This window comes from Panthera pardus, unplaced genomic scaffold, assembly GCF_024362965.1.
Source record: "Panthera pardus isolate Hobbes unplaced genomic scaffold, ASM2436296v1 HiC_scaffold_8, whole genome shotgun sequence".
Classification (NCBI taxonomy): domain Eukaryota; kingdom Metazoa; phylum Chordata; class Mammalia; order Carnivora; family Felidae; genus Panthera; species Panthera pardus.
Window position 1 is genome coordinate 45227191 of NW_026527013.1, and position 21942 is coordinate 45249132.

At 36.1% G+C, this 21942-nt stretch overlaps 1 protein-coding gene across 7 annotated transcripts in view; it reads left to right on the forward strand.

The window, feature by feature from the left end:
* Positions 1-21942, forward strand: part of LOC109254642 (contactin-4) — an 893345-nt gene that overhangs the window by 595320 nt on the left and 276083 nt on the right. For all 7 annotated transcript variants that reach the window (XM_019428738.2, XM_019428734.2, XM_019428733.2 and 4 more), the window contains one exon: positions 1505-1680. In XM_019428738.2, coding sequence (XP_019284283.1) covers positions 1505-1680 — 176 coding nt within the window. The remainder of the gene's footprint in view (positions 1-1504; positions 1681-21942) is intronic.

The following is a 21942-nucleotide window of genomic DNA, read 5'->3' on the forward strand; positions in this document are numbered from 1 at the left end:
CAGTGCGGAGCCTGCTTAGGACCCTTTCTCTCCCTTTTTGCCCCTCCTGCTCGCTCTCTCTCTCTCTCTCTCTCTCTCTCTCTCCCTCTCTCCCTCCCTCCCTCCCTCCAAAATAAATAAGTGAACTTAAAAAAAATAAAAATAGAACAAAATAGAATTGACCTTGAAGTGTGAAAGAGCTCTTGACACAGAGAAAAGGATCATCTTTAAACTTCTGCTTTTTTTGACACCAAATATCCAAAATCGTGAAACAAACTGGATTGTATGGTTTCATATGAATCCTTTTACATTCATTGTACACACCAGCCATAGTACTCCAGAATATTGTGAGAAGATACACAATGAGTATGTAGGTATACATACACATTTTAAATGGCTTTTTGTTTGTTTTTTACTGATTGAAGGAAATAAAAATGAAAGTCTCTCATTCTTTAATCTTGTTACGGTTTTTTATCAATTTCCTTTGTGCTGCAGTGCTTTCTTATTTTTTGGTCTCCCCATGGGAATGCTTCTGTGGGACTCTTGATATTTTAGAAGCTTCAACCATGGCATATTTTCACTACCTGGTATTTTTGTAGAATTTGGGAGGGAGGGGGAAAAGAAACATAAGATACATAGTCAGTGAATTGTATTAGCTCAAAAGTTCCAAAGTATTCAAAGGAAGGCAATTTGATTAAAATAAGCTCTCTTTGGAATGTTACTGGCTGTGGGGAAAAAAAAAAAAAAAAAAAAAAAAAAGAAGGAAAGAAAGTAGATCTTGTTAGTAAAGCTTGGCTGTTTAAATGTGCACATCCCAGGAAAATTTATTTATAGGGCCAAACAATATCATCAGATACAATAGATGATTGAAGTAAATAAACAGAAGAACAACACAGCTCTCTTTGCCTCTGTTACCTAATGACCTGATCTGCAGTTTACTGGGATGGTTGATTGATATTTGAGTGCCATTGACTAAGAAGATCTTCAAAGTGATCCATGATCAAGACTAGTTTGGCCCCTAAGACAGCTCTAGATCAATAGAGTTCCTCTGCTTTGCAGTCAGCCATTTCAGTCATATTAAGGACCAAATCAAAGCATCTCTGCAGCAATTTCATCAAATACTCAGCAATCTACCTGTAAGTGGTATATTCTGTCATCTGTAGAGACCCATTTAAAGAATAACTACAAAGTAGAAAAAAGGGCTTTTTCCGAGGAGCCCTATTTGAAGAAACTTGTACAAGATGCTATGGGGATTTTAAAATAAAGTGTGTGTAGAATCAAGTAGCCACAAAAGCAAGTGTTAAAATTTTAATACCATTGCTTACTATAAAAGGCATGCTCTTTCCATAGCACTTAAGTTGTCACCATTGCTGGGTAGAGCATTTCTAACTTCTTTTTCTACCATGGTTAAAAAAAGTCACAGATGGTATTTCATGCTATTTATATAGTTTTTATATGTTTTAAATGATTCAGAAATATTGATTAATATTACAAGGCTTTATCTACTGGCATTTTTATGCTATAGGTGGAAATTAAATGGAACAGATGTTGACATTGGTGTGGATTTCCGCTACAGTGTTGTTGAAGGCAGCTTGTTGATCAATAACCCCAATAAAACCCAAGATGCTGGAACGTACCAGTGCATAGCAACAAACTCATTTGGAACAATTGTTAGCAGAGAAGCAAAGCTTCAGTTTGCTTGTAAGTAGCAATTACATTGTGTGCAAATGTTACTCTGAATTTTTATACCATTAAGCCTTTAAAACAGTTTCTTTTAAAAACCAAATAGATTTTAATTTGTTGTATGATCTTTACCTTTTCTTCATATTTGGGAAATACCTTGTTTATAGGATAAATTGTAAATCTAAGTGGAAAGATGTATTCTGCTTTTATAAGGATTAAGACTGATTATATGATAGTTTGTTAGAGGATTCTCTGTACATATATAAATTCACACGCACACAAATTTATATACGTATAAATTTACATACACAACAAAATAACACACATAGATACATACACATTATAGAGTGTGTATAAGCAAGCAATTGAACTGCCAGTAATAGTCATTTTGAGAAATGTTTAACCATAAAGTTTAGAGTTGCAACAAATTTTGCTAGTCTATTAATCCTATAATTCTCCTTTTTTTTTCTTATTTTATAGATTAGGAAAATTTTTAAAACAACTATAACAACAACAGTAAGCAGAGGCAAAGTGTTAACTTTTATACTATACCTTTTATATTTCCAGCTTAGAACATTTAAAAAACAAATTGCCATCTCATAAGACCATCATCTAATAAAAGTTCATGAGCATATGAAAGAAAGTGGAATTTAGAAATAGTAAGTTGAAAATAAAATCCACAGGGAAGAGCAGTGAGTACACATTTGAGTATAGATGCCTTTGAGGATTGATGTGCAGTTACATTTTTAAGGGTTTATGTATTTGCATATGCTTATATATTTCCAGTATAAAATCCCAACTCATACAGCAGTGCATTAATGTCAAAGGTTTCATAATTACAAAGTCTGTTGGCAGTAACACTGTAGAATATTCTCATTAACAAAATCCTCTCTGGGAACTCAACATCAAATATATCTAATATTCAGTGCTTAATCTATTATTGCCGTCACGTGGCATTTTTGCTAGTTGAGAAATGAATTTTCTGAGTATTAGGTATATATAGGATTCCAAGATTATTTTGTTGGTGAATATCTCCTGATATCTTCCAAATATCCTTAGGTGTACAGAATAATAGAAGGATTATATGTCTGATTGAATGCTATAGAACCAAAATGTTTATTTCTCCTGGTCTAATGCAAGTCTATACTTATTTTTTTAGGAATAACAAGTGAATTCTGTTGGATTTATTTAAAAAAAATAAACACAGACTCATTGATTCTAAGAGTAAGGAGATCTCTACACTCAATTAAACTTATACTTCTTTGATTTTTGGATTCCATAATATAAGAAAATTTTTAAGATAGCAATAGTAACAACAAAAATTAGAGGTTGACATAGAACTGCCAACTCTTGATTTTCTAATTTATGACATTTAAAAAATAAATCACCAACTCTTAAGGCTATCCTTTTGTAAAAGTACAGGCATTTCTATTGCCAGAACTATCTAAAAAACAGAATATCATATTTGAGAGTGGTCATTTAATTAGATTCCTTTAGCCTAGGAGAAAGCTCTATCACTCATTTTGTGGGTGACTGAGTTGGCCTGAGGACCAGGGTTTGGAGTCCACCTTACTTATCCCACTTAATATATAATGTAGGTATCCTGCCACCATCAAAATCTGTGACTGAGCCTTAAAAATTCTAAAACTAGAGAGCTCACCTATTCATCACAAAGCATCCTGATCCATGGTAGACTGCTCTAGTTATTCAGAAGTATAAAAACAAACGCAGCATCTCTTTCATAAAATTTTAACTAAATGTCTAAATTTCCATCACTCTCACTCCCCATGCTTACTGTGTGATCCTGGTTAGGCTTCAAATATGTGAAAATACAATCATGTCCCTTCTTTCCTAATTGTTGTCTTCTCCAGGCACTTAATCTACAACCATCTTCTTCATATCACATCCATTTTTGTTAATTTATCTATCAATTTATGACCATATAGAAATGTATCTAATTCTACGCATGTGCCTTGACCTTTGCAGAAGACAGTGGGAGCAGTAGTATCCCACAATGTGAACTTCTTTTTCAATGAATGCAGCTGACATTGATATTCATCTTTTCTTAAAGCCCCAGTCTCACATCTTAACCTTACATGAACATACAGTCATGTAAAATCTGAGAATTGATTTTTTATGAATGCCTATTAATCTCTAGCTACCCAACCATGTTATTTTATTAACCTAAACTCAGAATATTATATTTACCCCTATTAAATTCACCTTCTGAGTGGTGACCCTTTGTTCCCTTACAGTTGAAATTGTTTTAAATCTTTTTTTTAATCTGACATATTGATTGTCCTCCTACTTTAATGTCAGCAGAAAATTTGATAAGCATGTGTACGTTCAAATAATTGATATAACATGTTGACCAGGACAGGGCAGCATGCCAATACAAAATTTCCACTAAGATGAGATTGAACTTTTAAATCAATATTCTTTGCATACTCTTGTTCAATTAGCTACACATTTTCCCAAACATACTATAATTGAACCCCAGTTTTTCCTATGTGTTCTTAAAGCGGTGAGAATCTTTGCCACATGCCTTGGTGAAATCAAGATGTATTATTTCTTCAGCACCCCCTCCTACCTGGTCTCTGTGCATCTTCTCTAGATCTTCTTTAACCGTTTATCATAAAACAGGCAAAGTAATCTTTTAAACATGCAAATGAGATCATTCCACTTTGCTGTTTTATGCCTTCTACTGCACTTAGAATAAATCTCAAATTCATTACCATGGTCTCATTTTAATTTCTTGAAAATGAGAAACTATCTTTTGCACCCGAGCCTTGATACTTTATTTTTTTCCCCACTTTTTATTTATTTGAGAGAGAAACAGAGAGAGAGAGGGAGAGAGGGGCAGACAGGGAGAGACATCCCAAGCAGTCTCCAGGCTTACAGCAGAGCCTGACACAGGGCTCAATCCCACAGCCTCAGGATCATGACCTGAGCCAAAACCAAGAGTCTGTCCACTTAACCGACTGAGCAACCCAGGCACTCCAAAGCCTTGATGCTTTCAGTGCCCCTGTCTGATATGCTTTTCTTATGATCCTTCACATGCTCACGTCTCATGGTCCTTAATTCTCAATTTAGGTATGACCTCCTAAGAGAAAGTTTTCACATCATCCTGTCTAATCTAAGAAGTAATGCACATCATTTCTATTCTTCTCTGCTGCTTTCCTCCTTCCAGCCCGCCACTTCTACATAACAGCAGCCTCTGTTTCATTAGTAAGGACTTAATACAAAATAGAATGATTTTGTATATTTTTTCTCATTTAATTGTTACGATAGAATCTACATTCTAAGAGAACTGAGTCTGTCTTTCCATCCTTCTATTTGCAGAGTGTAGGACACTTTATATGTAATGAATAAAGGAATTCTTTTATTAATTGCTTCTTTAGTGACACAACAAAGAAAATATATGCATAAAATTATTTGGGGGGTGATGCATTTTTGTAAATCAAAACTCTTTATATTCTAATAATTTTCTGGAATCCAGCTTCTTGATCTTCATAGTTTTTAGACTTTTTTTTCTACCTTTTTTTTAAGATGTTGCCTTTATTCAAAAACCATTTTTTAATTGTTTAGAGTAAAATACTTTTCTTGAATGATGTAAGGTGAAGCATGACAATTACATCTTCTGAATGTTACTGAGTAACTTCTTTCACCCCAAGAATTTTCATAATCAGTGAGGGAAATAAAAGTCTTTTGATCATGCTTACTGTACTATAGTATGCAAGTGAAAATATTTCTTCATTTTTAATCCTATAATTTTATGGCTGAAATAGACCTTAAAAGATTCTTGGCCTATATCATTTTAAAAATGAAATTGAAGATTGGTGGGGTGCCTTGGTGGCTCAGTTGGTTAAGCGTCCAACTCTTGATTTTGGCTCAAGTCATGATCTCATGGTCCATGAGATCAAGCCCTGCATTGGACTCTGTGCTGTCAGCATGGAGCCTTCTTGGGATTCTCTCCCCCTCTCTCTCTTCCCCTCCCCCAGTCATGCTGTCTTGCACACTCTCTCTCTGAATAAATAAATAAATAAACACTTAAAAATGAAATTTAAGATTGGAGTAAATTAATTACTCATTGTTATTTACACAGTTAATCAGTGGCTACCAAGGAAAACAAGCCTCTGTTTCTAGTTCAGTTTACCCTTGCTTGCCTCTGCTTAAGACTCCTTTTAATTGGGGTGTCTGGGTAGCTCAGTCGGTTGAGCATTTGACTTCTGATCATGTCATGATCATGCTATCCATGGGTTTGAGAGCCTGGAGCCTGCTTTGGATTCTGTGTCACCCTCTCTCTCTGCCCTTCCCCAGTTCATGCTCTGTCTCTCTCTTTCTCAAAAATTAGTAAACATTAAAAAAAAATTTTTTTAAGACTCACTTTGATGTATAAGAAAACATCCCTTCATCTTTATCGAACATGTCATACCTTCAAATGTCATTTTCATACTTTATATAAATATCTATAGGACAATCTTACAAGGTAGACATTGTGTATACATTATTTTTAAATATTTTCACACTGCTTTGTAGACAGAATTTTGTAATCTCTTGTATTTAGCAGTTTTTAAAAAATGAATTAATTTACATAACCAAAAAATCTCATTAATGGAGATGATGCCTCCGAGAACTTACCCCTCCACACCATTTTTTTTCATTCATTACCTTCAGGATAAAACTCCTTCCTTATTAAAAAGGCATAGAATAATTTAAGTCACTGTTGATGAGATGTGGACATTTTCATGAGCATACATATTGTATTGCAATATGGAGCACGTTTTGTTTCTCAGGCCCCCTGCAGTATTAAGCCATTAGCAATCATTTCTCTTCCTGTCACAAGACTACCAATACCCCTTCTACTGTTTACTCCTTCTGTTATATCTAGGGCTACCAAACCTTATTGATTAATTTACCAGGGTCTACCCAGTGCCTGGCCCTTAGTGAGCTTGCAATAGTAATAAGTGGATAGATAATAAGGGTGGATGTTAAGATCATCAGGCTATATTTGGGTCATGAGTTGAACCACTGAGTTCAAAGACTTTCTGATGACCCTTTGGAAGTGCTTTGTAAGTGGGTGCAACATTTCCACCTTGAGGTTATGTAGAAGACAGTTGACATCTTATTCCAGATAAGAATACATGTTGGGGCAGGAGGTCTTTGTTTAAGGGGAAAAAAAAATACGTTCATGTAGATAATGCATCAAACATGCCATCCAACTCCTGAAAACTTGGCCTCAGACTATGGATGGTCTCAATAAAATGTTTTAGGACTAGCCTTGCTTTAACTTCCCTTCCACCCAAGGAGAAAAGCAAGTTGAATCATTTTTAATTCTCACATAGGCAATTGAATCAGAAGATAATGCCAGTGGTGGAGGGAACTTTGTTGCATTATTTTCTCAGCTTAATGGTAGGAATATTTCCAGACATTTTGTCTGTGTGGAATGAAGTGCTATGGCTCCATCAGCCTAGGTGCTCACTTCCCCAGCCAAGTATCCCAATCTAAATTTGCTTGAGAATCATTATGCATGGTTATTCAGCAGGGCAGTATTTTTCTCAGACGTACGGACATTTAAAAAAAAAAAATTTTAACGTTTATTTATTTTTGAGACAGAGACAGAGCATGAATGGGGGAGGGTCAGAGAGAGAGAGGGAGAGACACAGAATCCGAAGCAGGCTCTAGGCTCTGAGCTGTCAGCACAGAGCCCAATGCGGGGCTTGCACTCACAGACTGCGAGATCATGACCTGAGCGGAAGTCAGATGCTTAACCAACTGAGCCATCCAGGCACCCCCAGGCATTTTTTAAAGTAAAATGCAATACACACTTACACACTTAGAAAATAGTCAAATAAGTATTAGTGTTTATTTATTTTTTTTTTTTTAATTTTTTTTTTCAACGTTTTTTATTTATTTTTGGGACAGAGAGAGACACAGCATGAACGGGGGAGGGGCAGAGAGAGAGGGAGACACAGAATCGGAAACAGGCTCCAGGCTCCGAGCCATCAGCCCAGAGCCTGACGCGGGGCTCGAACTCACGGACCGCGAGATCGTGACCTGGCTGAAGTCGGACGCTTAACCGACTGCGCCACCCAGGCGCCCCTTAGTGTTTATTTTTGAGAGAGAGAGAATGCAAGCAGGGGAGGGGCACAGAGAGAGTGAGACACAGAATTTGAAGCAGGCTCCAAGCTCTCACTGTCCACAGAGTCCTACACGGGGCTTGAACCCAGGCATGTGAGATCATGACCTGAGCCAAAGTTGGGTGCCTAACTGACTGAGCCACCCAGGTGCCCCTATCTATTTTTTTATTGTTTATTGATTTATTTTGAGAGAGAGAAAGAGAAAGTGAGGGCTGGGGGAGGAGCAGAGAGCGAGGAGAGAAAGAACCCCAAGTAGGCTCCCCACTGACAGCATATAGTCCAACCCTGTCTCTATCTCATAACATTGAGATTATGATCTGAGCCAAAATCAAGAGTCAAATGCTTAACAAGACTGAGCCACCCAATTTGGGTGCCCCCAAATAAGTTTTTTTTTTTTTTTTTTTTAATTGGCTGTGTGGATTTGAGAAGCTGAGATAACTATATTGCTTAAGTTTAGATGGAATGGAACATTGTGTATTGTTCTAGTTCACTTTAGTTGTCCTATAAGGTTTCTAAAACTCAGACTTCTCGTCAGCATTGTGCAGATAACCATACTTACCTTTTAGGGTTGTTATGAAGATTAGATTATACAGCACATGCAAAATCCCAGAATATTTCCTAGCATGAGAAAACTAACTATAATTGCTTCTCTAATTTTCTCTTCTCTATCCTCTTTTTCTCCCTTTTCTGTCTCTTTAAAATAAGAACAATAACCAACATGTATTTATTTATTTTCCTGCATTTTTTATCAAGTTTTAGAGAATATGATTAGACACTTTGTTTACATTTTAAAGTTGTGTGTTTTTTTTTTTATATTCCCAAAGTAATATATAATGGAAAAGATATATATATATTTTTTTAATTTTTAATTCCTATTTTACCCATCCTCCCACCTACCTCTCTGCTGGTAACTATCAGTTTATAACTAATATTTATTAAGAGCTTAGGTGTAATGGATAAGAGCACAAGCCCCAGAGTTAAATTCCCTGGTTTGAAATTTAGCCCCTGCTATAACCCTGTGACCTTGGACAAGGTACTTCTCTCTGTATCTGTTTCTTTCTCCATAAAATGAGGTTAATAACTTTACCTCCTTTGTTGTAAGGATCAAATAAATTAATACTGTTAAAATTCCTACGTCATTGTCTGCCACCCATGAAGGGTTTAATAAATGTTAGCTATTATTTTAATGTTTATTCTAATTTTACTAATCTGTATCTGATATTATGCTAAGAACATTGGAATATTGTCCCATTTAGTTCTCAGTATAACCCAAGATTTCCCTATAGATAAATGTATGTCAAGTATAAAAATGAGACTTGGAACAATGACCTGTTAGATAAAGATGAAGGGATGTTTTCTTATAGACCAAAGTGAGTCTCAAGCAAAGGTGAGCAAGGGTGCACTGAACTAGAAGCTGTGGCTGCTTATTTTTATTCCATAGGTGATGAATCTGAGAATTAGTGAAATGAGATACCTTTCACCGAACATGAAGTGGGAGGAAGAGAACCCATAGACACCTGACCATCCATTACATGGGATTTGACATACCTGGTTCCCCCATGACACCTAAAACTACACTTTCCGAGTAGAATTTATCTTCAAACCGTATATTCAAACCGTGATTGGTAACATATTTCCTTTGGAAACACAAACTTGGATTTTTTGATGTATTTTACAACCTTTAATATAATACATCCATCATTAATTTTTTGTTATTTTTAATTTTTTAGTTATATGCTTCCTTGATGTCATCATAATGTTGATTTACTGTTAACAACTAAAAGCATAATGCTGTATACTGCAATTATGCATATATTTGTGACTCTAATTTTAATATAATTGGTTTCAGGTTCCATAATGAGAATAATTAATAACAGTATTTCTGCTCTAAAAGTTAATATGCAAATTTCCAATTTATTATAAGTAGGTTATAAAACATTCTTAATATTGATATTTTATGGTAAATAACCCTGGGTTGGTAAACTGTATATCCCCAAGCTGTCAACGACATATTATTATAAGCTTTCTTATTCCCATATCATTCCTCCTGTACATGTGAAAAGGATGCACTTTAATAAATATAGATTATTATGAACAGCTTCCAAGAGAATAATACAATAACTCTAGATTTTAGCCTATCAGACTTGATTGCTTCATAAATAGTGTTTGGGGCCTTCATTGTGGAAATTTAGCTGTTTTTTAACACTACAGATCTTCAAAACAAAAGACTTAACTTTATTTCATCATCTCAGGTTGTGGATGACTATAATTTATACATAAGTATCTCCAAATTGCTCATGGTAAAATTAAATTATGCAACGATATCCAGTCACCTGTCTTCTGTAGGGAAACTAGCATTGTCTTGGCCATGGGCAAGGTAGTGTTCTTTGAAGGAAACTCCTTGAGTGTTAACTATGCTGATCTCTGTTGGTACCGTGTCTGAGGTGGGAAAAGAAGCTAGATTGGTACAGTATTCATACCCTGTGTATCTACCTCCTGAGCTTGTAGTAAGGGGAAGAAGATAGAAGACAGAAAAGATGATAAAAGAAGGATAGAGATAATAAGCGAAGGGATCCCTTAGGTGCAAAAGCCGCTCCATCCTGGCCTCTCGATGACCTCAAGCAATGTATCTTTAAGGGTAAAGTAACTCAATAAACCAATCCATTCCAAGGTTAATTTCATTTAGCTTTAGCAATTATGTGGCAGCCAGCATTTTTTATGGTGAAAATATTTCATTGATGGACAGCAGCTGATTAGATGGTCTCATTGGAATAGATCTTTCTTATTGCTGCTACAGTACGCCTTGTCTGATTTCTCCTTAACTTGGGCACCCTCTGATAACTGCAGTGCTGATGGTAATAAAAATTAGAAAAAATGTATTAAATTTAGAATGTTGTACTGTGTTCAAACTGGGGCTTTTGGCAACCTGGTTTTTTATTCCTTGATTACTGCTTCTATTCACAGTAAATTTCAAATATTCATTGCTTTTAATATTCAATAATTAGTTTATCTTTCATAGCCAAAGAATGAAATGTGCAGTCAATCAGAACAATGGCTGGGGGTTTGATAGATGGCCAAACCCATGACTGGCTTGACTTATTTTTAATTAGGAAGTCTGCTTAAATAGGCAAACTTTTGTTTCTAAGCAATAAAATGTTGATGGATGACTGTTTGGATAAATAATTTGTGAATATTTAGATCAATTAAAACTTAATCAGCTGAGAAATATTTGGACAGTAAAACTGAAAATATTTATCAATGCAAGGCCTTTGATTCTTAATAAAGTAGTAAGTTTTCCTCATTTGAATAGTTAGAAGGATGTAAACCAAAACTTGCTGAGTTTCTGAAATAATTTTTTTAGTAGATCTGCCACTTAGTATAGTATACAAAGACATTACTGGTGAGAATTGGTGTCTCTAGAAGATTTTATAGTGTAAACCTTAAGAACTAGTCAGATGCGGCCATTCTGTATTGGTTCTTAGTGATGTGGGCAGTTGTGAGTTGTGGTACAATTAATCATTGAAATTCACAAGTATACAAAATAATTGTCATGTGTGTTTTTTTCTTTCCCTTCTACAAAACCTATTAATCTACAGGTACTAGTTAATTATGGTCATTACTTTGTTAGGTATTTCTCCTTCCACTTATCCATAGTTCAATTTGGGGTCTATATGACTGATAAAGGGGGCTGGGAACTAAATGAATGAAGTATATAGATTTTAAAATTTTTAATGTTTATTTTTTGAGAGAGAGAGACAGAGCGCTTGTGGTCGGGGGGGGGGGGGGCATGCAGAGCGAGAAGTAGACAGAATCTGAAGCAGGCTCCAGGCTCTGAGCTGTCAGCACAGAGCCCTCTGTGGGGCTCAGACTCACAAACACTGAGATCATGACCTGAAGCGAAGTCAGACGCTTAACCTACTAAACCACCCAGGCTCCCTGTGAAGTATACAGATTTTTTTAAAAATCAAGAGCATCCTAAGAATATAGTTCACCTAGAAATTAGCAACCAAGACCAGATGGGGATCCAAAGAAGCTTACTCAGACAATACTTAAGTTAGTAAAGTTAACAATTTACACTTTGTACTTTAGTAAAAAAAATAAAAAGTTAATGAAATGTCCCTTTTTGTTTCCTTGTTGTAATTTAGTCAACAAATATTAAAATAATTTTGATTGTTTTTCAAGTTTAAGTTTTAGATAATGAGGTACAAATCTTACCTTCTTGCACAGCCTTAACTGTGCTTTACATTTGACTGAAGTTTTGGTGCACGATCAGTTAGGTATTGCCATACAGTTGAAAAGAGGAAACAGTTTCTGACTGAGAGAAAATGCAAACTATAAGAAGTCACTCAAATGTCACTGTCCATTCTTTCTCAAGATTTTATATTTGAGAGGTTATATGATGTTATAGAACAGATACGTATTCAGTTATGGTTTAAAATTCCCAACCTGATAGACCACCTCTAGTGGATTGAGTGGTAACTTCCCAAAAGGTGTGTCCACCTAGAACCTGGAAATGTGACCTTATTTGGGGAAAGGGTCTTTTCTGGTATAATTCAATTCAGGATCTCAAGGTGAGATCATCCAGAATTAAGCAGCCGTACACTCAATCCAATGGCAATATAAGAGACAAAGGAGGAGAAGATACAAAGGGGAGAAGGCGATGACTGTGGAAGCAGAGATTGTAGGGATGTAGCCAGGCAATGCCAAGGATTGCCAACAGCCATCAAGAGCTAGAAGCAAGAGAGACAGATTCTCCCCTAGAGCCTTCGCAGTGAGTGCAGCCTTGCTGGTACCTTGATTTTAGACCTCCAGCCTTCAGAATGTGAGAGCATACATTTGTGCAGCGTTAAGCCACCAACTTTGTGGTGACTTGTTTACAGTGACCCTAGGAAACTAGTAGACTGGCACATGTGTGGTTCCTTCCCTATTCTCTGCTGACTACTGTCATCAAGGAAAAATGAAACCATTTAGGAAATCAGACTGAAATGAGGTGTTTTTGTAACTTAGTTGTATCAGGGAACAAAGTATTGAGAGGGATAGCATTGCATAAATGTGGGATTATCTGTGCAAGTTTTGTGTCACGCCATGCGTTTGCCTCTGGTGAGCATAATGGCATTTTGAACATTACATAGTATGATTTGATGGAATAATGAAAAAGACAGCTACATAATTCAAAAAGGTACCTTTTCGTCAGCACTTAGATCTCTTGCAATAACCCTCATAGTCCTTCTCTAAAACAGGCAGGATTGGTCCTTTCTTCATAAGGCAGCGATTTGAAGTGATTCAGGGTAGTCTGTTGGCCCCATACCCCTCTCTCTGACTTCTTTTTTTCTAGGTCCTTTTGCCTGAATTTGACCCCTTTGTCTGGCACTCTAAAGCCCTAGAAACTAGCAATTATCACATTTAGAGTGTCTGACCTACCTGTGGCTGTAACAGTACCACTGTGGTCTCTCATGCATTATTACCTTTCGTGTTATGACATTTCTTTCTGCAAAAATCCCCTGTGCTAGCAAGGGCCCGATTCCATTGTCTTCCTAGTCAGCACCTTTCACTGAGTAGGCTCTAATCTGAACAAGCCATTTACCTCCTCTCTGACATGTATTTTATGCACCACACCGGCTTGTTTTTTACTTCACAGCTATAATACGTGATCCCTTTACAGAACAAAGCATGCTTTAATGTTCAGAGGTTAAATCTCAAATTCAGGGGCATCATAAAAGGGTGTGTGTGTGTGTGTGTGTGTGTGTGTGTGTGTGTGTGTGTGTGTGTTTTCAAAGAACTAAATTATGCTATTAGATATTATACTATAGATTAAATTCTGTGCTAACCACTAAACCCTGACTGGATGATACTGCGGCTCAGTAATTTATCCCTGATATATGTATTTAGGCTATGCATACTCCAGTTATGATCAGAGTATTAATTTGCTGCCAAACACTTGCATTGTTATTTACCATTAGCATTTCAGATTTGTTCATTTATTCATGCATTTGCTGTCCACCATCCCCTCCACCAAACTCAGTGCAGTTTTTGCTATGAATAGTCTGTTAACTTGGCTTCATAAAATATAGATTAATTATACCTTAAAGGCCCTCCTTTAAGTAGCCCACATTTATTTTACAAAGCAGTCACAGGCAGCATGAGGGAGTCGACAAATGGATTTTCTTATTTTTGACCTCAGTGATTATTTTGTTCTCCTTTTTTCAAATGTTATCACCAAAAAAATGAGGGCAGGTATATATGGATAGGTGTGAATAAGTATTTGTGGAGTGAGAGACACTGAAGGAATATATGGATCAATGAAAGAGTATAAGAGAAATACAAATGCCTTGGGTTTAAGGTATAGGAGGTAATATCTTTTCATAAATATTCTATTCCATGAATTGGGAAGTATGTTTTTACATTTCTAAACCTGGGAGGTGCCCTCCATAAAGTTGTATGTTAACTATAGTTTCTAATAAAAAAATTCATTAAAGAATCATTGTTAGTTACTTTTCATACCGTGTTTTCTTTTGGTACCATCATGACTATCAAATTTCAGAACATTTTTATCACCTTAAAAAAGGAACCCTGTTCTCATTTATAGTCACTCTCCTTTCTTCCCATCCTATTTTCTGTCTCCATGAATTTTCCCATCCTGGACATTTTATATAAATGGCATCATACAATATGTGGCCTTTTATGACCTGTTTCTTTCACTTATCATAGCTTTATCAAGGTTGATCTATATTGCAGCATGTATCAATATTTTATTTTTCTTTATGGTCAAATGGTATGCCATTGTATTTGTTGATGTAGGGGTCCAACTTCATTCTTTTTTATCTTTTATAAATGATTCTTTTTCTTTTCCCTTCATTTTTTTTAAATTGAGGTATAATTGACATACAACATTGTATTTCATGTGTACGCATAATGATTGAATATATGTATATATTGAAAAGTGATCACTACAATAAGTCTAGTTAACATCCATCACCATCCATAGTTGTAGAAAATGTTTTTCTTATGATGAGAACTTTTAAGATACACTTAGCCACTTTCATGTAAGCTATACAGTGTTATTAACTATAGTTGCCATGTTGTCCATTACATCCCCATAACTTAAATTTTATAACTGGAAATTTGTTGCCTTTGATTCCTTACACTCAATTTGCCCACCCCACCCCCCCACCCTCCCTTGGCCCTGCCTCTGGCAACCACAAATCACTTCTGTGTATTTTTGAACGTGTTTATTTTGTTCTTTGTTTTGTTCCTTTTTTTTAGATCCCACATATAACTGAAATCATATTATATTTGCCTTTCTCTCTCTGACTTATTCTAGCATAATGCCCTCAATGTCCATTCATGTTGTTACAGATGGCAAGATTTCATTCTTTTTTATGGTTGAATAATATTCCATTGTGTATATATCACATTTTCTTGGTCCACGCATCTGTCAATAGACCCGAAGGATAGTTCCATATCTGGGCTGTTATAAATAATGCTGCAATGAACACAGAGTGCATATGTCTTTTTAAGTCAGTGTTTTCATTTCCTTCCAATAAATGCACAGAAGTGAAAATTTTCAATCATATGGTAGTTCTGTTTTTAATTTTTTAAGGAATCTCCATATTGTTTTCCAAAGTGGCTGTACCAATTTACATTTCTACCAGTTTATTTCCCCTCCTGTCCACATCTTTGCCAAGACTTTTTATATCTTTTCTTTTTGATAATAGCCATCCCGAAAAGTATGAGGTATTATCTCATTGTGCTTTTTGATTTGCATTTCCTTGATGATAAGTGATATTGAACATCTTTTCATGTACCTGTTGGCCATATATATGTCTTCTTTGGAAAAAAAATGTCTGTACAGAATTGCCCATTTTTAAAAAAATCAGATTGTCTTTTTGCTTGGAGTTGTTCTTTAGATATTTTAGATATTTACCCCTTATCAGATGTATGATTTGCAAATATCTGTAGGTTGCAGATACAGTAGGTTGCCTTTTTGTTCATTAGGTTGCCTCATTCAGTAGGTTGTCTTTTTGTTGTTGTTGATGGCTTCCTTTGCTGTGCAGCAGATTTTTGGTTTGACGGGGTCCAACTTGTTTATTTTTGCTTTTGTTCTCTTTTGTCATCAAATTCAAAAATCCTCACCAAGACCTATGTGAAAGAACTAATTCCCTATGTTTTCTTGTAGGATTTTTATGGTGTCAGGTCATAATGTTCCATTTTACGTTAATCCATTTTCAGTTAATTTTTGTGCACGATGTAACATGGTTGCCCAGTTTCATTATTTTGTATGTTAGTGTCCAGTCCTCCCAATACCACTTACTAAAAGACTGTCCTTTCTTCACTGTATATTCTTCCTACTTTGTTGTAAACTAATTGACCTGTATTGGTGAGTTTATTTCTGGGCTCATTATTGTGTTTCATTGAGCCATGTATCTGTTTTTATGTCAATACCATACTGATTTGATTGTGAGAGTTTGGTGATATAGTTTGAAATTGGAGACAAATTCTTTTGTAATGTGGATATACAGTTGTTCCAACATCATTTGTTGAAAGGTGGTTCTTTCCCCCGTTGAATGATTTGCACTTTGACCATAACGCTATGATCAAAAATCAATTGACCATAAATATAGGGATTTATTTCAGGGCCCTCAGTTTTATTCTATTGATTGATGTATTTTCCTTATGCCAGTACCACACTGTGTTGATTCCTTTAGCTTTGTAGTAAGTTTTGAAATGAGAAAGTGTCCATTAATAGTTTCTTAAGACCAAAGAAAAAAGATGCACATAGCCCATTATCTACAGACTTCATTCTGCTTTCAGTATCACATTGTGTGTTGTCTAATCTTAAATAACATCACATTTTGAGCCTTGACATTCTGATCCACTGGTTTCCTCACACTTGAGATGGAATTCATTTGTTCTTATTCCTCTTCCCAGGGTCTCAGTTCTAATTTTCCTCAAACAACCACTCAAACAAGAATGCTTGTGATTTCTTAAGAGCTGTCTCTATTTTACCACCCAAGCACAATCTAAATCCATAGAGGATAAATATTTGTCTTTAAGGCAGTGAAGCTCTAGGAGAACTATTCAATTAGCAACCAGAACAGTTAACAAAAATTGGGTGGCACATCTCCTTTCCTAACTCTTCCAGGAACGATAGGGAGATAATTGTACATTTGCAAAACTAAGTGTCCCTTACTGGTTTTCTCAGGACAAAGAATACTCTTGACCCAAGGTTTGATTTTAAAATGTTAATTTTCCTATCTCCACCAGAGTACTTTATAATAAGTCATTTCTCCTAAGTTCGCTTAGATCTTTCAATACTCAACTTGGCTTTGTATCTGCTATTCTCTGGTATCTACCACAAAAACACTGTATGACCTTGAGAAAGTTTCTACACTACTCTGAATCTTAATATCCTCATCTATAGAATGAGCATAATGATGGTATCTTGGAGTAATGAGGATTAAATATGTCTAGGAAACGTACCATGTTTGTTTATGAACATTCCTTTATCTGTTCGTGCATAGACTGTACATTAACATGTGAGTGCTCTAGTATTTATTATGAGGTACTAGAATTCAGCGTATAGTTTTGTCTGGCTCTCTAAATAGTCCACATATAACCAGAAAATAGAACTGGCTCCATGTTTCTATATTTTACTCAACATTAAACATGGCTCTTTGTATCTAGTAGATGTTATAAGATTTCTAGGATATCTAAGATGTCTAGGAAATTAAACTTCATTTTACTCTAACCAACCATTTATCCTACATATAATTCAACATCAGTAATCATAACCTGAGATTTTCTATTAAGTAATTAGCTATACTGTCAAAAACTGTTAATTTTTCTACATATTTGAAAAGTTAAGTACCTTTGGAAAACACCACCATATCATCCAAGTCAGTGCGTTGTGAAAAATTGAATTATCGATACTTAGTGTGGAGATTTTTTTTTCATATGTTTTATTTTCCTTCTTTCCATAAATAGTTAAGATACACCAACTAGGTAGTAAGCAACTGTGTTAGATGAGAAGGATTCCTCAGTGAACTACACAAATAGGAAGTTTGTATCCATCAAGGAAGACAGATACTGAACAAGTAACCAGCAGTATGGTGAGCACTCAGAAGGTTGAAGGCCTTGAATTGCAAGGAATGAAAGACAGAATAAGCAGCAGCAGAGAGAATAGGGAAATAGTTTGAAAGTAGTATTTATTTGTAAGGTAGTTTATTAGATATTGAAGGAGAGGGGTACATGGAAACAGCAAGGCATTTCAAGAGAGGAAAACACAGATAGCATTCATTCGTTCAGTTTTTTTCTGAGTCTCCACTGCGCTGACCAGGTAAAGAAAGCAAGACCCATTCGTTCATTTTATAGGGTTTGCTTTCTAGTGGGGGAGGAAAATGTTCTTTGAGTAATATTGTGAAAAATAATCAACTGAGATAAATGCTGATAAAATGTCAGTGGTACTGTAACATTTGTAACAAAGAAAGTAAACATAGACAGAGAGTATTAAGAAAAACTTCACTGACGGGCTCCTGGGTAGCTCAGTCGGTTAAGCATCTGACTCCAGCTCAGGTCATGATCTCGCAGTTTGTGAGTTTGAGCCCCGCGTCAGGCTCTGTGTTGACAGCTCAGAGCCTGGAGCCTGCTTCAGGTTCTGTGTCTCCCCTTGTCTCTGCCCCTCCCATGATCGTGCTCAAAAAAATAAAAGAAAAAGAAAAAGAAAATTTTCACTGAGGAAATGATTGTCAATGAGATTGGAAGGATAAGTAAAGATTAAAGGGGAAGCATTTTCCAGGCAGAAAACAACGTATGTGCAAAGGTATTGTGGTAGAATAGTATATGGAACATATAGGGAAGTCAAAGTAGACCTGCCTGTGGCTGGAGAACACAGAACAGTGGAGTGAATGCATTAGAATAGGAGATGGTGATAGGGAATGAGACAAGAGAAATTATTTATTTTTTCTGTGTTTTTATTTCAGGACTTCTTTGGGTCACTGTACTTAAGCATGCCACTTTACTGGCTGAAGATTAGGAAAATTGTATATACTCCTATAAAAGATGTTCAGTGTTTCAAATTCTGTGTGGTGTTCAGTGCCCTGGGCTTTATATAAATGCAATCATCAGTTCCCAGGTCTCAAACCAGTCACCTGTAATAACTACAGAGGTAACAATTCATACTTGATTTGCATATGCCAGGTACTAAAATGTAATTTCTCCCTTACAATCCTTACCCAATTCTGGACACATGTATTCTTGATATTCCTATTTTGCAAAAGAGGGAACGGAGACGTGAGAAAGTTGTATAACTTGCCAGAGTTCACACAGGTGAGAAGTGGAAAAGCCAAGAGCTGATTCCAGGTTATTTAATGTCAATACATATTAATCACTACACTACACTGGCTCCCTGTTATTTCCACTAAGTGAAAATGCATCTTTGTCAGCGGCGATGATTTGGCCAAGAAACTCAGAACTGAGTTTGGAACATGATGCTAATGAAATAGCCGGACTCAATTTCTAAATGCCGTGTTGTTAAGAAACTGATACTTGCGTTCATATGTGTAAAGGCAAAGCTGTAGTTTGTTCGTTATCCAGTAGTGGGCAGCCATGAGTGCAGTACAGAGAGATATATAAGATTTCAGTACCACTAGTATTATTTGTTATCCCCAGGTTTGTACACAGATATGAGGAAAGATTGAAAATGCCAAGAAGTCAGCAAGAACCCACTTAGGTGGCAGTGCTTACAGCAGATAGCTCACACAATGCCATTGGTCCTCTTTCTGTCCCGATTAAGAAGACATTTCTCCTGGTCCCCCTTCCTAGAGTACTTGCCTCACATGGTTATTCTAAGGAATAGAGAATAGCTACAAAATATCTGATGTATAGTAGAAATGGGGAACGATGTGTATCCATGTAGTTAGACAGCTAATCAGGTTATTACTTTAATGGCTATTAAATGTGTTTTTAGTTTTGTTTAGCAGTTTTTAATAATCATCAATTAAATATGTTTAAGTATAATTAAATAGTGTTACATCATGGAGATTTTATATCTTTGCATAGCTGCACATAAGATCCTTTGTCTTTGTGTCTTGGGCTCTAGTTTTAAAATAGGTGCCCATGGTGATCATACCATAGATTTATAAGGCAAGTGCCACCTGGAGAAACTTAATTCCTTCCTCCATAAATCTCCTTCATTGGCCAAAAAAATACATAAGCACTTGTTAAATTTGAAACTGATGCAAAAACAAATATTTAGTGACTAGCTCTTTAGTAATGACACTGTACCCACATATATAGAAACTAACATTATTGCATACCAAGAAGGACAAACCACCAGCTTTAAAAAGAGAACACATTTAATGAACTTAGGGATTTGGGTGGTGGGAGAGTAGGAACCTTTCAGAATTTATCTCCTGTCTGTAGCTTTTCCAGTTGAATCCTACTTTTATTTTTCCCCAAGGGAGGGCATCTATTATCACCTCTTCTTCCACATCCGTTCAAGTCCAAAGTCACAATAAGGTGCATCTGGGCAGGGGGGTGGGCATGCCGAGTTCAAACGTTCCATGCTTCTAGCATGCTGGCCCAGTATTGTCTTTTTCACACTCTCTTGATTTTCGTTATTTATCACTTTCATAGTTTATAATTTTATCCATCAGTCTGTTTTGCTTGTCAACCCCACTAGAAAATCCACCAGTGCCTTACTTTGTTCAATAAAGTTTTGTTGGGTTAGCAGGCTAGTAAGTCACTCTACATGGAAACCAGGATCCCAAAGATCCTGGCGGGAGGAGTGGCAACTTTGAGATTTTTAACGTTTTAGAGCTAAACGTGGAAAATAAATTCAGAGACCAAGATGAATGTCCTTTCTTTTTGGAAGAGATGTGCTGGGGGGAGGATGGAAATGGAGATCTCTCAAAGAACTTATTTATTTTACTACCAGATGATTATCATGCATGTGACTTTTTGATCAGAGGTATGATGTAACACTGGATTGACAGTTCTCCTACTCTTACTGAGCTGCTGTCTTATGATTGAGTTTTAAAATAGACCCATTGGAGAGAGCCAAAGCATAAGAGACTTTTAAAAACTGAGAACAAACTGAAGGTTGATGGGCGGTGGGAGGGAGGGGAGGGTGGGTGATGGGTATTGAGGAGGGCACCTTTTGGGATGAGCACTGGGTGTTGTATGGAAACCAATTTGACAATAAATTTCATATATTGATAAATAAATAAATAAAATAGGCCCATTGTTTGCCTCAGCTAATCAGGACCTAGTTAGTGTGTCTTGAAAAAGGAAATTTATGCAAGTGTTCTTTATTGCCTTTAAAAATTTTTCATTTTAGGGCTACTGGGTGCCTCAGTTGGTTAAACATCTGACTCGTAGTTTAGCTCAGGTCATGATCTCACTGTTTGTGGAGTCAAGCCCTGCATCGGCCTCGGTGCTGACCACCCGGAGACTGCTTGGGATTCTCTGTCTCCCTCTCTGTCTACCCATCCCCACTTGTGCTGTCTCTGTCTCTCTCCAAATAAGTAAATAAATAAAATAAAAGTAAATAATTTTTCATTTAGTTGGACCGTTGATAGAAAATAGAGATAATAATTAATTCATGTAATATTTCAAGGTGTAAAATGCAAGACCTATTGGAGAAAAGTTCCTGTGTGGTAGTACCAAACTGGAAATCCCAGACATCTGAGCCCCTTACTACCTCTGATTTGCTCTGTGATCCATATCATAATAATGATAAGAAACAAAGTCTGCAGTGTGAGTTCATTGGTGGTAGCAACCTATCATAATAGCCGAGCAAGGAACACCTGTGTAAACAGCAGATGCTCAGTAAAAGCTCTTAAATAGGCTGCCCTCTTAGTGTCTATGTATTTTTTTCTCTTTAATTGGCTAGATGGAAGAAGAATTTAAAATATCGTCACATAGTAGTGGGTATGTGATGCCAATTACTGTTTTCCAACCAAATGATGAAGTTAAAAAATATTTGCATATAAATGTTACATTGGGTTGAAGTTTTTAAATACTGAAATGTAGGTAAAATGGTCAAAGTGTGGCACTTGGAGATGAACCAATGTATTACATTTGTGGAGCCTTCATATTTATTACTTTGAGTGTCATTGCCATTTCCTGCTGGAAATTAAGC